Source organism: Labrus mixtus, chromosome 6 (genome assembly GCF_963584025.1).
Source record: "Labrus mixtus chromosome 6, fLabMix1.1, whole genome shotgun sequence".
NCBI lineage: Eukaryota > Metazoa > Chordata > Actinopteri > Labriformes > Labridae > Labrus > Labrus mixtus.
Window position 1 is genome coordinate 21,391,480 of NC_083617.1, and position 13,355 is coordinate 21,404,834.

The following is a 13,355-nucleotide window of genomic DNA, read 5'->3' on the forward strand; positions in this document are numbered from 1 at the left end:
GCCCATTGCTCTTTGAAATTCACCACTTTTTCTAGTTACTGTGACTAGATAAACTAAACCAACAGTTGCAGCTACTTAAGCTACTTTGATGACCTGCTAGCTAACAATCGATGCCAGGATTACCCAGGTGGATACCAACTACATGGTAAATGGTAAATGGATATAGTAAATGGACTTGAGCTTGTATAGCACTTTTCTGGTCTTGTGATTACCCAAAGCGTTTTTATGCAACAGGTCACTCCTACCAATTCACAGACTGATGTCAATTTTCCATCAGTATAATAACAATCTTATTCATACACATTGATACAGCGTGAGCAACTTGATGTTAAGCATCTTGCCCAAGAAAATTCAGACATGTGGCTGCAGGAGCTGGAGATCTAACCCCCAACCTTCTGGTTGAGAGACGCGACTCTACCTACTGAGCGACAGCCTCCGCTGTGCAGCATGAAAACATCTTTGCTTTTTAAAGCTCTTCAAGATGTGATAGGTAAGCTTGAGTTCATTTCGAGAAAATCTGATTTAATCTCATGAGGTCTGGTCCGCTTTATGCTACAATGTCTCACAAGTTGGGGCTTTAATTCAATTGTTTTCTACTCCTAATGTAAGAAGACACAAATTTGCAGTGTTGCAGGGAAATATCCTGTATCTGATCTTAAAGTACATCCATAGAAGAAACACAGAGTTGTGTTATCACATCTCCTTTCAAAACTTTTCCATGATTTTTTTTCCAAAGCTATTTAAAACATAAATAATTCTAAATCTGTGATGTATTAAAGGATGAAAAGTTCTCTATATGGGAATCTTCTCCTTCTTCTTCTGCTAAATAAACAATTTATTAGAAGATTACTACACAAAGTATACAATATTTTTCTATTTACTTTGGTTTGGTATCTGCTAAAGGAGGCTGAACAGTCAGCTGACCTTCATGTTATTTAACTAAGAACTTATAAACATGATTGTGTCTTAGCTGTGACAGTGTCACGCCTGCTCTCTCACTCACACACACAGGAAGTGTGCAGGACTGTTGCTCCGTGTTATAGGACAGCTTGTCGCCTTGGCAACAGTCACCTCTTCCTTAAACAAGTTGACCAGAGTGGCATGACTTCAGTGACAGCCTGTGCAGAGTTCACACTGTGATGTTACTCAGATTAATTATCACGAGATCACTCAGTGTGAATATCAACACTGAGCTAATCTCCATGGTAACGGGGCACACTTTAACTGCTCAGGAGGACAGTGATGAGTGGTTGAGAGCTCAGGAAGAAAACTCCTGTACGCAATCTAAATAGAACTTTTCGTTGAATTGATGATCATGCTTATCCGCTGATCTGATAATTAGCTAACAAAAATAACACAAAACATAACAATCTGCAGTTATTTTACTTGCGATCTTCTCGATGCTCTGTTTTGATTTACACAAAAAGCTGATTATTAAATAACAAAAAATTCAATAAATTGTGACTTACATTTCCATGGAGGTCTGTGTTCAGCAGCATGACAGCACATGTCAGAGTATGGACGCTGTCTGAGAGACACACAGGTGAGAGACAGACAGGTTAGAGATAAACATGTAAGAGACAGACAGGTTAGAGATAAACATGTAAAAAACAAGTAAGAGACAGATATGTAAGAGACAGACAGGTTAGAGACAGACATGTAAGAGACAGACAGGTTAGAGACAGACAGGTTAGACACGGACATGTTAAAGACAGTTATGTAAGAGACAGGTTAGAGACAGACAGGTTAGAGACAGACAGGTTAGACATGGATATGTTAAAGACAGTTATGTAAGAGACAGACAGGTTAGAGACAGACAGGTTAGACATGGACATGTTAAAGACAGTTATGTAAGAGACAGGTTAGAGACAGACAGGTTAGAGACAGACACAGGGACTGACAGACAGATTAGAGACAGACAGGTTAGAGACAGACACAGGGACTGACAGACAGATTAGAGACAGACAGGTTAGAGACAGACAGATTAGAGACAGGCATGTAAGAGACAGACAGGTTAGAGACAGACAGGTGAAAGACAGACAGGCTAGAGACAAACATGTAAGAGACAGGTTAGAGACAGACAGATTAGAGACAGACAGGTTAGAGACAGACAGGTTAGACATGGACATGTTAAAGACAGTTATGTAAGAGACAGGTTAGAGACAGACAGGTTAGAGACAGACACAGGGACTGACAGACAGGTTAGAGACAGACATGTAAGAGACAGACAGGTTAGAGACAGACAGGTTAGACATGGACATGTTAAAGACAGTTATGTAAGAGACTGTTAGAGACAGACAGGTTAGAGACAGACACAGGGACTGACAGACAGGTTAGAGACAGACATGTAAGAGACAGACAGGTTAGAGACAGACAGGTTAGACATGGACATGTTAAAGACAGTTATGTAAGAGACTGTTAGAGACAGACAGGTTAGAGACAGACACAGGGACTGACAGACAGGCGGGGAGATAAATGTTATGATGAGTGGTAGGAGGAGACAGATGAAAGAGACAGACAGGTACCTTCAGTGGTCACACTCTCTGGGTTACACTGCCTATATCTCCTGGAGAACTGAGCGAGGACTCTCTCTCTCTCCTGAGTTTCTCCCATCAGAGCAAACTTCCTCAGAAATGTCCTGAAAACACAAAAACGTGTTTATCAACCTGCTCACTGGTCATCAGCACACAGTCAAGGAGCTCTGGGAGTTGTTGTGATTTATCTGATGCAGGCCTCTTGAACTTGTTATGATGATTCAACCAGGAAAACATGTGGGTTAGTTAGTAATCTATTCAAATAAAAAGTAGAGCAGAACTGACCTGAGTGCTTGATCGATGGTCAGACCCTTGAAGTTAAAGTTACTGAGATATTCCTCTGCCACCATCTGACTGAACTCATTACTGCAGACGGACGACAGACAGAACAGTGATTATAGTAACTCCCTATTAGGACATGTTGTGTTTGAAACAAGGACAAACAAACACACTGACTTCTTGCTGAGATGTCGAGCCACGTCAGACTTCCTGAAGCCCTCAAGGTTGTAGAGCCGCTTGGCAAGACGTTTTGCTGCCTGTAGGTCAGGCTTTGTGCCGTTTGCCAGTGCATCGTCGCTACCACCGAGCGCCAGACGCTCTGCCACATCTGCCTGCGGGTACAGCAGCTCGGGCAGGTTGTTCACTGGGCGCTCCCTGGAAAAAGACAATCACATATACATATTTTATTCACACGTTATTTCTGGACCTTCAGGTCTCCTTTTTGTTCTGCGGAGGAACAAAAGCAACAGTATTTCTGGTTCCTGTACTGAGAGTTCTTCTATTGAAGTAGACCGTGCCAGGAAAAAATAACAGTGATTACACTAATTTAATGTTCAAATGTTAGTTTATTTTTCGCATTCAAGTTCTGTCATTACTTACAAATGCCAACAGCCACAACAGCCAAGCCATTCCATTCCTGTTTGGTAACAGGGCCGAGCCCTCTCTCTGTGTCAGATCCCAGAATATCTGTAGTTTACGCTTGAAAGTGCAATCTGGAGTTTAGATTCACCGCTGTGTTCCTGTTTGAACTCTCAGACATCCCCCGTCCCACCTCAGATCAAACATGTGTTTGGTCACTGTGATCATGTTTAAACTTCACTGTGCAGAATAATGTAAACGATAAAGAAGAAAATGACAAATGTTAGGACATAACAGCTAGTTTGGGATCCATCATCGTAACACACAGTGAAAACTTGAGACAAAAGGCTGAAAATGGAATAGTTATAAAAGTGAGAAGCATCTTGTGTCCGTCAGGTGAAGTCTTAGATTCTGGATTGCTGAATGAATAACATGTTGATGTAAATTTCAGAATATTTAAAGTAATCATTTTTTATGAAGAGCAGCATTTTTTCGAATGTTTTAATAACTTGTAGGGGGATGTTTAAGTAAACTGGACCTTTCCTGCTGCTTCAAATTCACAGCTTCTTCCCTAACTGAGATGCTTATCTGACACTTTGTCATGTTGACTCGAGAAATTAACATCAACTGCTGGCAAAACATAAGAAGCCTTTACCTGAATATTTACTTAGTTAAGCTTCACACATGGTTAATAGCATCATGGTTAAGCTTTTTGAAGCCCTTTGTATCAGAACTCAGTCATACAGTCATTCTGTTAATATTAGCATGAACGTTTGAACCAGACAAAAATCTGAGAGATCTACAACATCACCAGAAAATTAACATCTCAGGTCTAAGGTCACAACACTGTAAATCACAAACTGTGTTTGTATTATTTGTTATTATATGCTTTGGCAATATATGTACACATTCATGCCAATGAAGCTATTGGAATATGAATTGAGAGAGAGAGAGAAAGTGAGTGATTGTCGATTCACGATTATTTTGCACACATTTCATATTACTAATGTATAAAATCATATGGTCTTTAGCAAATTAAAAGTGTTTCATTGCTACTTTTTAAAAACAGAAATAACAAAGTAATCAAATAATCTAGTACCAAATGATAACGGCAAATAAGAAAGTCCACCTCTCCCTTTGAATTGGAAGCATTTTGGAAAATATTTCTATTTGGCATTTTCACTTAAAACTGTTCAACAATGAATCTTAATGACAATAACACAAGACAAAGTCTGTGTATCTTTGATATTCAATATAAGCGACATCTTAGCTATGCATTCCCCTTTTTAAAAAATGCAGCCAAAGCCTTACTTATCCTTCGACCTGGTATGTTAACCTGTGCTAATGCTGATCGTTTACTGCACACAGGTGGGAGGGAGAAACATTGAAGTGTCTGATAGACGACATGCAGTCACTGCTGTTTGTTTACGTCAAACTGAAGCCAACCTCACACCGCTACGTCGTTTATTGTCAGTGAATTCCTGACCAACTCGATGTTTCAGTGAGTAATCTGCCACTAACGCACTGTCCCTCAGTTTGTATGTAATAACATATCACACGTGTCGTGCTAGGCGGGGATCTCACAGATGCTGCATAACGTTTGTTGCAGACACCGTAGCCGAAACTTTTTTTCCGGCAGGTTATTACGGACGTCGTATGGAATAACTCCATGGTCATTGTTGTACACCCAAAATGCCCCCCATACTGCCGACTTCACTCGTTTCTTCGGTGGGTACAAAGCTTTGCAGCAGTGTCCCTCTACCGCCATACAGACTGTAAATATGGAGCCAATGTAGCATACAGACGGCACATTTAGCTGGTGCACGACAGATGGTGTCACTCCGTTTTCGTCCCGTGCAGGTTGCACCAGAACTAAAGTTCCTCCTCCTTTAAGCGAGTGAGAGTAGAAAAACACTGTGTAACCATAGACTGTGGGTGTAACGGAGCCTCTAGGATTATAATAATAATAATAATAATAATAATAATAATAAATTAGATTTATATAGCGCTTTTCTAAATACTCAAAGACGCTTTGACAGGAAACAACAAAAAGAAAGCAAAAACTAAGAGAACAATACAAAATAGATGAATTAACCTTGACTTTTTTAATAGCAGTAACTAATAGATTGTTAAATGTTTCCATTGTAACATTGCAAACAGGAAGTGCTGGCAGCTAAATGTTACAAGGCTTTGATGATGATGTAGACTTAGCAATTTACATTTCTTATACAAATCATCAAGAAGCTACAACAATGGAACAACTAGAACAAGTTCTGTTTTAGCCTTGCAAGCAGCCACTAACTGAATTATCTCAAGAATAACATGTTTTTTCAGACATTCATGTTTTCTTCAGGATGATTTGTAATGACTTTTACATCCCACGTCCACTATGTGATGAGTTTGTCTGACAAACAGCGCTGAAATTATTACACACTCAATTTAAATGTTCAACAAGAAGCCAATGAGTTTTCTTCATTGCCATTTCCTTAATATAATCTGCTTATCTGAGAAAACCTCATCTAATACAAATAAGTTTATAAGATTATGCTCGCTTTAGCTCCTTCCCTCTGTCTGCTTTCATTAGCTTTTAATCCACCAGACAGGGCATTGAGAGGTTATAGACTGTGAAAAAATGAAGTGCATAGTCACGTTGACATACACTGGCAATATTACACCTTCCACCACAGTTATACATCAAATTCATTTGCTCCGTTTTAAAGGAAGAATGTGACACATTTTACACATAAATACAGCAGAAATCAAGTATATCCTCTGTAAATGTCTCTCTGAGTCATGCCTGTCTAGAGTGAGTGAGAAACGAGAGTCCTGCCAGCTGATTTACTGGTGAAGACGTGTTTACATTATATATACAGTACACGGACGGGACGGCCTTGCGTCTAAAGCTGATTTAGTGAAGGACTAGAGAAAAGAAGTGAAATAGAGCCTATTCACTGCTTATTTGGACGTCATGTATGTGTGTTTAGATCACGGTCATTCCGTGTCAATTTATGTGCACTATGAAGCTATGAGTTAACCTGAAGTGTGTTAACATTAGCCTGTGAACATAATAATTCAGGACACAGGCAAGTGCAGCTCAGGCCGAGGAATCTTGTCCGCCACTTGCTCTTATTGGTGCTTAATTATGGTGTGTTCTAATTGACAACCCCTTTAGTGCGAACGTGAGTGGAGAGGGGTTGGAGGTGTGCCGCTGGAGGAGAGCGGATGCTTTAGAATAGCGGAGCTGTCGCCAAACAGCAGTTTGTTTTGGTTTTGGAGCTCAAGGGTGACATCTACTGGATCAGAGAGTCTCACATTCTTCCTTTAAGGGTCACATATTTGTGGAATAAACTTAACCAGAGTGGATTTTTAGCTATAAACTTCACAGACATGTTTTGGGGACTTCTAAGACTTATTAGAACTTGTTGAAAAGGAGTATAATATTTGACCTTTAAAGAAAAACTCAAGGTAATAGGTCGGCTTGGAAGCAGTAGCATTATGGGACTGCTGCTGATCACTAGCTATTAAGCTAACTCGTGTGCATTTGTTTCTGTTTGATGTTCAGCTATGCACATGTATGGTAAATGGCCTGCACTTTTTCTAGTTTTCTAATCACAAAAACAACTTTTACACTATATGTCCCAGACTGCTGTCATACACATTCACATATACTGATGGCAGAGGCTGCTACATTCAGCTGCTCTCAAGTACTAATCACATTCTCACGATGATAGCTATGCCTTCAGGAGCAACTTCGGTCTCAGTGCCGTGCCCAATGAAAATTCAACATTTAGAATAGACTGGGGATTGAACCAATACCGTTTGATTCAGAGATGACTCACTCTACCAATGAGCTGCAGCCCCTACATTGGTGTTTGGGAGCAAATATATGTTGACTATCAAATGTCAAGCGTATTAACTAAACTAACTTGGAGAACTTTGAGAACATTGTAAATGACTAACACACATCAGCGAGTCATTCATATTAGCATTTAGGAAGAACTAACCGCACAGAGCTGCTAGCATGGCAGAAAACACTGTGCTGCTATCAACAAACAATACAACATTTTGAAAGAGTCCCTGTTCAAAACAGACCATGGACTTTTAAACATTTAAGGTGAAAAAAGTGGATTTCTATATTAACTTTGTGCTGTCAGTTTTTACCGTTTCCACTCTTCATTAACAGACAAACGGCTGAACAGTTCTCTTATGTTCCTCAATTCTGAGATATATTTGATAGACAAATGATTAACAACCAGCTCAATCTGTCCTACCATCCAAGCCAAACCAAATGTAAAACACTGGCCACGTGGCTATACTTAGATAATCTTTACTGATAAATGTTACACTTTTCTTCCATCATTTCCTCTGTTATCAAGACGTAGCTCTGGATTAGCAGCCTCACATACTGAAGTTTATTTACAGTATAACTTAGTGTTTCTTTTGCATCAATACATTTTTATTTAATCTAACTTAATCAAGCCAAGGACAATGCTTTCTAGCATAACGCACCTATCTGTTGTTGGTGTTGAAATGAGTCCGTTCTCCATCATCTGTTCTTCATATCAACCTTCTTTTTTTTAAACCAACAGACTTTTTAAAAGAATAAAAAAAATAGCTCCAACATCAAGAGGAAATGAGTCAAAGTGGTGAATGAGAGTGACAAATAGAGAAGTGGTGAAACACAGCGAGGTCTCCATCTACTTCCCTTCATGAAGTCCAACTTCCCTTCAGTGAATCAGGCTCGGTCGGGTGATTCAGGTAAACATTTATTTTAAATATGTGGAAAAGTCGTGTCGATATGATGAAGTTCATTTAATTTTTTTTTTTATATGTCTTCTTCTAAAGTTACACAAAAAAGTGAGTTATCTCCACTGATCAGTACTCCGATTAGAGCAGGTTTCACTGGAGGAGAAAATATCCCTGATTATGTCACTTAGTGATGTCATCAGGATTACCTTAGCTCAGACTGCAACTGATAACTTTAGGAAGACACTAAAAAAACAAACACTGCAGCACACTATCCTCAAACATGTTAAAGTGGCTCTTTTACATGTTCAAATAAAGTGGCTTTTACAGCTGGTAGGTTGATTTTTTTTTCTTAAGCCAGCCTTTTCCTTCCACTATGGTTCTTATGCTAAGCTAAGTTTTACCGTTTGAGCAAAACGTATTCAAAAGAGAATAAACATCTTACTGATCTGTTACCAATAGACAGCTTATGAGCTTAAATTAAAATAGAGAATTTTACTGGAATTTCCATTTATCTGAATGTTCAAAAGGTACTCGGGAGTCTGCTTTCTTAAACAAATAACTGTATTAGAGCTGCAGACAGTGCAGAGAGTATCAGTATTCAAGCGCACTCTGCAAGAAAAACTACAAGATGAATACATATCTAAATCTGCTCATGCATTGTTCTTTTCATTATTATTAGGTAGTACAAGAAAACATAAATGCTCATACCCATGTATCTGTTAAAAGCCCATATGGGCTCTAGCAGTCAGGCTCTAAAGTATAAAATGGCCTGTTCATGATATTTGGAATTAACATTTTCCTTTAAAAGAGCAGTCCTGTTAATTTGCTCTAAAATCTGGAACCTGTCAATCACATTCAAATAAATGAAAGTCATTCAAACACTGCCAATATACATATGACCCAGAGAAGTAGTGGTTCTGGTGTGACATCAGTATTTCCGTGTGTGTGTGTGTGTGTGTGTGTGTGTGTGTGTGTGTGTGTGTGTGTGTGTGTGTGTGTGTGTGTGTGTGTGTGTGTGTGTGTGTGTGTGTGTGTGTAGAGAAGTTAGGGAACAAAGTTAATGTGAGTCCGGACTCCGGATGTTTCTGTCCACGAGTCCTTCCTCCACCAACAGGAGCCATTCATCCAGGACAGAAATAACTTCTTCACCAGCAGACAGGGAGCTTCACTCAACAGGACGCCAGGAAACTCTTGTTTTTCTATTTTTTTTAACGCAGCAGCCACTGTGGGTCGGCCCACGCTGGCTGGAGTGGCTACTTCCACTAATTCAACAGATAACTCTCCAGATTGATGACTCCAGACATTTCTGAAGCTTCTTTAACTAACTAAACATGGCATAACAAATATTTGAATTTCCCTTTTTTAGAAGAAGTCAAAGTAGTGAAAAATCAAGTTATGGTCTCAAAGCAGATAGACGTCTGGCAACTATTTACTTCTTGAATTGTGATGCTTATGGAAAAAGAAAGTTTTAGCTGTTGTACCTCTGGCTTCTATAGTGCCTGGTCAATGCCCTATCAATATTTCTATGTGCACTTTAAAAACAGTTAATTCTGGTAAATAATTAATTGTCAGTTCAACGAGACATTAATGTAAATGTTGATTTAACTTAATATTTTGTGTTTATGTCCTCTTTACAAAAATTGTAAAAAAAAAAAAAAAAAAAAAAAAAAAAAAATATATATATATATAAAAACCTAGATGAGGCTGCCTTAAAATTTGAAGTTGACTGAATTTGAGATGATATGTTTGGATACATTTGTATCCATTCAGAACAAAAAAAATGTTATTATAGGGCATTCACACTTGCAGAAAACTCCTGATATTATCAGGAGGCACCCAAACCCAAAGTGTGAACCCAAAACAGCCAAATTTTTCACTCGGACCTCACCCAGAGTTTCTCCTGCCAGACCCCCTAGTATTTTTTCCCGCAGCAAGTCTGAGAGGGCTGATGTGAAAACGCAGCAGGATATTATCCGGGGGAACTCACCTCAAGTCAATGTGAGGGGGAGTGACGTTTATATCCTGTAACTGCTGCACGGTGCATTGACTGTCTGCAGGCGACCGCTACGACCTCAGTGCACGTTATTAACGGCTGCATTATGTTTTCTGTTTGTCAGTATGCTGTTCTCTGCTCTTTTGCTGATATTTTGATTCTGTTGAACTACACGTAGCATTGATATATAGGTGAATATACTCAAATGTACTCGCAGTTACACTACGTATTAGTGGTGTAGATTTGAAACTGAGGTATGAGGGAAAGTTTGAGATTTTGGGCTATTAGCTGGATGTTTCCTGAAAGACCAAAAATTGTACTGTACGTTCAGCCATTTCACCAGGGAGAGAAGCTTCAAAAAATGACCGACGGAGAGAGCAGAAGAATTTGAGTCAGAAATCAAAACAAAGAAACTGGAGAAAAATGGGAAACAGGAACAAACAAGGAACAACATAGAAAGAGAAGGACCAAGGACAGGGTAAAAACTAGACTGTTTGTTTCCATTCATCCAGTCTGAAACCACAACACACAACCAACCAACATCCAAACCACTGCCAGACTGACTAACTGATCAAAGTGGATTTATTATTCTGTTTGTCAAGACTTTAAGTACATGTCTGGTGTCATTCTATATTTATTTTACTGTCGATCTTTCAATCCAGAGACTAAGAAGGACAGCATGTTGGTCTGTCTCCCAGCATAGTCTGACATCCTGTCTGTGGCTATAAGCTCCCAAGTCTTTGGTTCATTCAGAAGACTTTTAAAACAGCTCACACATGCATAGTTTTATGGTTAAAAGGGTTCAGTTATTTCCCTTTAACAGCTGTTCAGCACAGTTTTCATCAAAGGAAAGAATAAGCCCCTTTGTAGGAGACTTGATGCACATTGTTGATGCCATGGTGAGGGAGCACTTGAGCCAGCAGGACATACTTATGGCATTAAGTCAAAATAAACTATCGTGTTCCAGTTGTCTGGCCATCCATCCATTCATCCATCCATCCATCCCCAACCTCCTCCCTGATGCTATGTTCAGACCATAACATGAGCAGACGTTTTGCCTCACACATGTTCAAGAGCAGGATCATTCATTTTTAATCCAGTGTGTCAAACACATCATGAATACATGTCCTTTCAGCTACTTTATGTTGGAACACTATCACACTTTCATGCCTGGATCATGGCAGAACCTTAAGCGCACACAGCTAGATGACATTCACTGCCTTCTCTAGAAGCCGTGTCTAAATTAGTTTGACTTTACCTTTCTGCTTGGATCAGTGTTAGGATTTGAGCCACGCAAATAACTAAACGAATACCGAAGATTAACAGATTTTGGGATGATGCATTTTCAATTAAAAAGTCCAAAGAATGTCAAAGGAACTACTTCAAGATGCAAATGTTTATCATTCTCACTTTGTCAGGACCATTTCTAATGCCACATCTGAATGTAGGCAGTATCTCAGTATAGAATAGCTTTCACAATGCAGGGCCAAATGGCTTGAATTCACTTGAACAGTCTCCTGAAAGAGAGGAGACATAATTCAGTCTTTCACTGGAGTTTGTCATTTAAATGTCAACATGAAACATTTTTAGGCCCGAGAAAAACGATTAATGCTGTCGGCTTTCTTGGGGCCAAAAAGAAACAGACGTGGAGTCAAAGTGAGTGTTTATAACTGCTGTTCGCTAGCAGCTCCACTCAACATGACTAATGTTAATTCACCGTCACTTCTGTCTCATGCCACACAAAGAGCTGAACACTGTAACAGGAAATGTTCTTAGGACTTGTAAATGCTAAAATCAAATGAGTGATACTTCATAAAACTCTGATCGTACTCTCTGATATGAAATTTGTTTAAAAAAGGGAAGCAGCTCGGTGGTGAACAGAGTTCAGTTTCACATGTTCCACGCAGGCTTCACTGTGAAACAAGTGCTTGATCTATAATGGATGCTCAGAGGCAAACTTTTAACAGCCAACTTCCTCTGAAACTGCAGAAGAGATCCTATGCCTGCAGGGACATGAATTCAGCAGAAAGCTCTGGACTCATAGAAAAAACACAGGGAGGTTTGTTATGGATTCTGTTTGAAGTGATGCACAGCAAAGCCTCCTAGCAGAGCTGTGTTACTGCTGAGTCAGATCGCCGACTTCAAGCAGTTTAACACTAAAACTGAACCAAACCCAGAAAGAAACCAAGACCACCTTTATCAGGAGGATCCCAAGGCCAAGCCTGAGGGTCACATGACCTCCAGAAATCAATGGACTCTCAGTAATCCGGCCATGTTCGGGTCCTCCTCTGATATGAAGGAAATTCCTTCCTAAACACATTACTGCTTTGCTTCAAGCCTCTTCCTTTCATCTTCTCCTCATTCCAGTTTAAAAACACAGACACACACATCACGTGTCCTTATCATTATGAGGCCTGAGGAGATGTGAGATGTTAATTCTGCATCAACCAGGCCTTCAACTAACACCATTTCATTTGAACAGCTCATTATGATCATGTTGAGCAACTCAGAAAACTCTTTCGGTCAAAGGAGTTCGTACTCCAAGACTAAGGCATCCACCAGGTTTGTGATAACAGCCAGCGGATTTTAAACTCATGTCAAATATGCAGTTATGAAGATAAAACTCTAAGAATTGTTGTTATATTGTTACTTCTCTTATTTCTGTAATATTTAAAGATGTCAGTAATTTATTTGCAAAGATCACTCTGATAAACATTGTATGTGCATGGATGCAATTTTAAGTCTAACCTTTATTTTGTTTATCTTATATATTTTGCCATAGCTGTTGCAGGAAAGTACTGTGCTATGGAAAAAAAAATGTGATTGGTTGTTTTGTTTAGGACAATCTGTAGATGGCATGCGTAATTTATGTGTCAATGAGCAAAAACTTTGGTATAGGAAACAGTTTTACTGAGTGACTTACTTCGTGATTTCTGCCAACTTTAACATTTTTGTTCAACCTGAGCTACAGTTTGGTGTATGTTGCGATGTTTTAGCACTACTGATTAGTTACACATTTTCAGGGTTCTAAATTCAAGCCATTTGCTGTAGCATCAACATCAGAGTATTGGTCCCCATGTCAGCTGAGGGAGGACATTTGGCAGAGAACTGGAGCAGCAGGCAAAGTTTGGTTAATCACAATGCAAGGGAAGAAGAAGGTGAACAAGAAGCCGAAGAAGAAGAAGTAATGAAGTACTTAAAAAAATGACTTCAATCCTTAT

General features: G+C 39.3%; 1 protein-coding gene across 2 annotated transcripts in view; it reads right to left on the reverse strand.

The window, feature by feature from the left end:
• Positions 1-13,355, reverse strand: part of psda (pleckstrin and Sec7 domain containing a) — a 59,857-nt gene that overhangs the window by 21,221 nt on the left and 25,281 nt on the right. For both annotated transcript variants that reach the window (XM_061040433.1, XM_061040432.1), the window contains 4 exons: positions 2,991-3,188; positions 2,820-2,900; positions 2,526-2,638; positions 1,470-1,528 (listed from right to left, as the gene is read on the reverse strand). In XM_061040433.1, the coding sequence (XP_060896416.1) occupies positions 1,470-1,528; positions 2,526-2,638; positions 2,820-2,900; positions 2,991-3,188 (451 nt within the window). The remainder of the gene's footprint in view (positions 1-1,469; positions 1,529-2,525; positions 2,639-2,819; positions 2,901-2,990; positions 3,189-13,355) is intronic.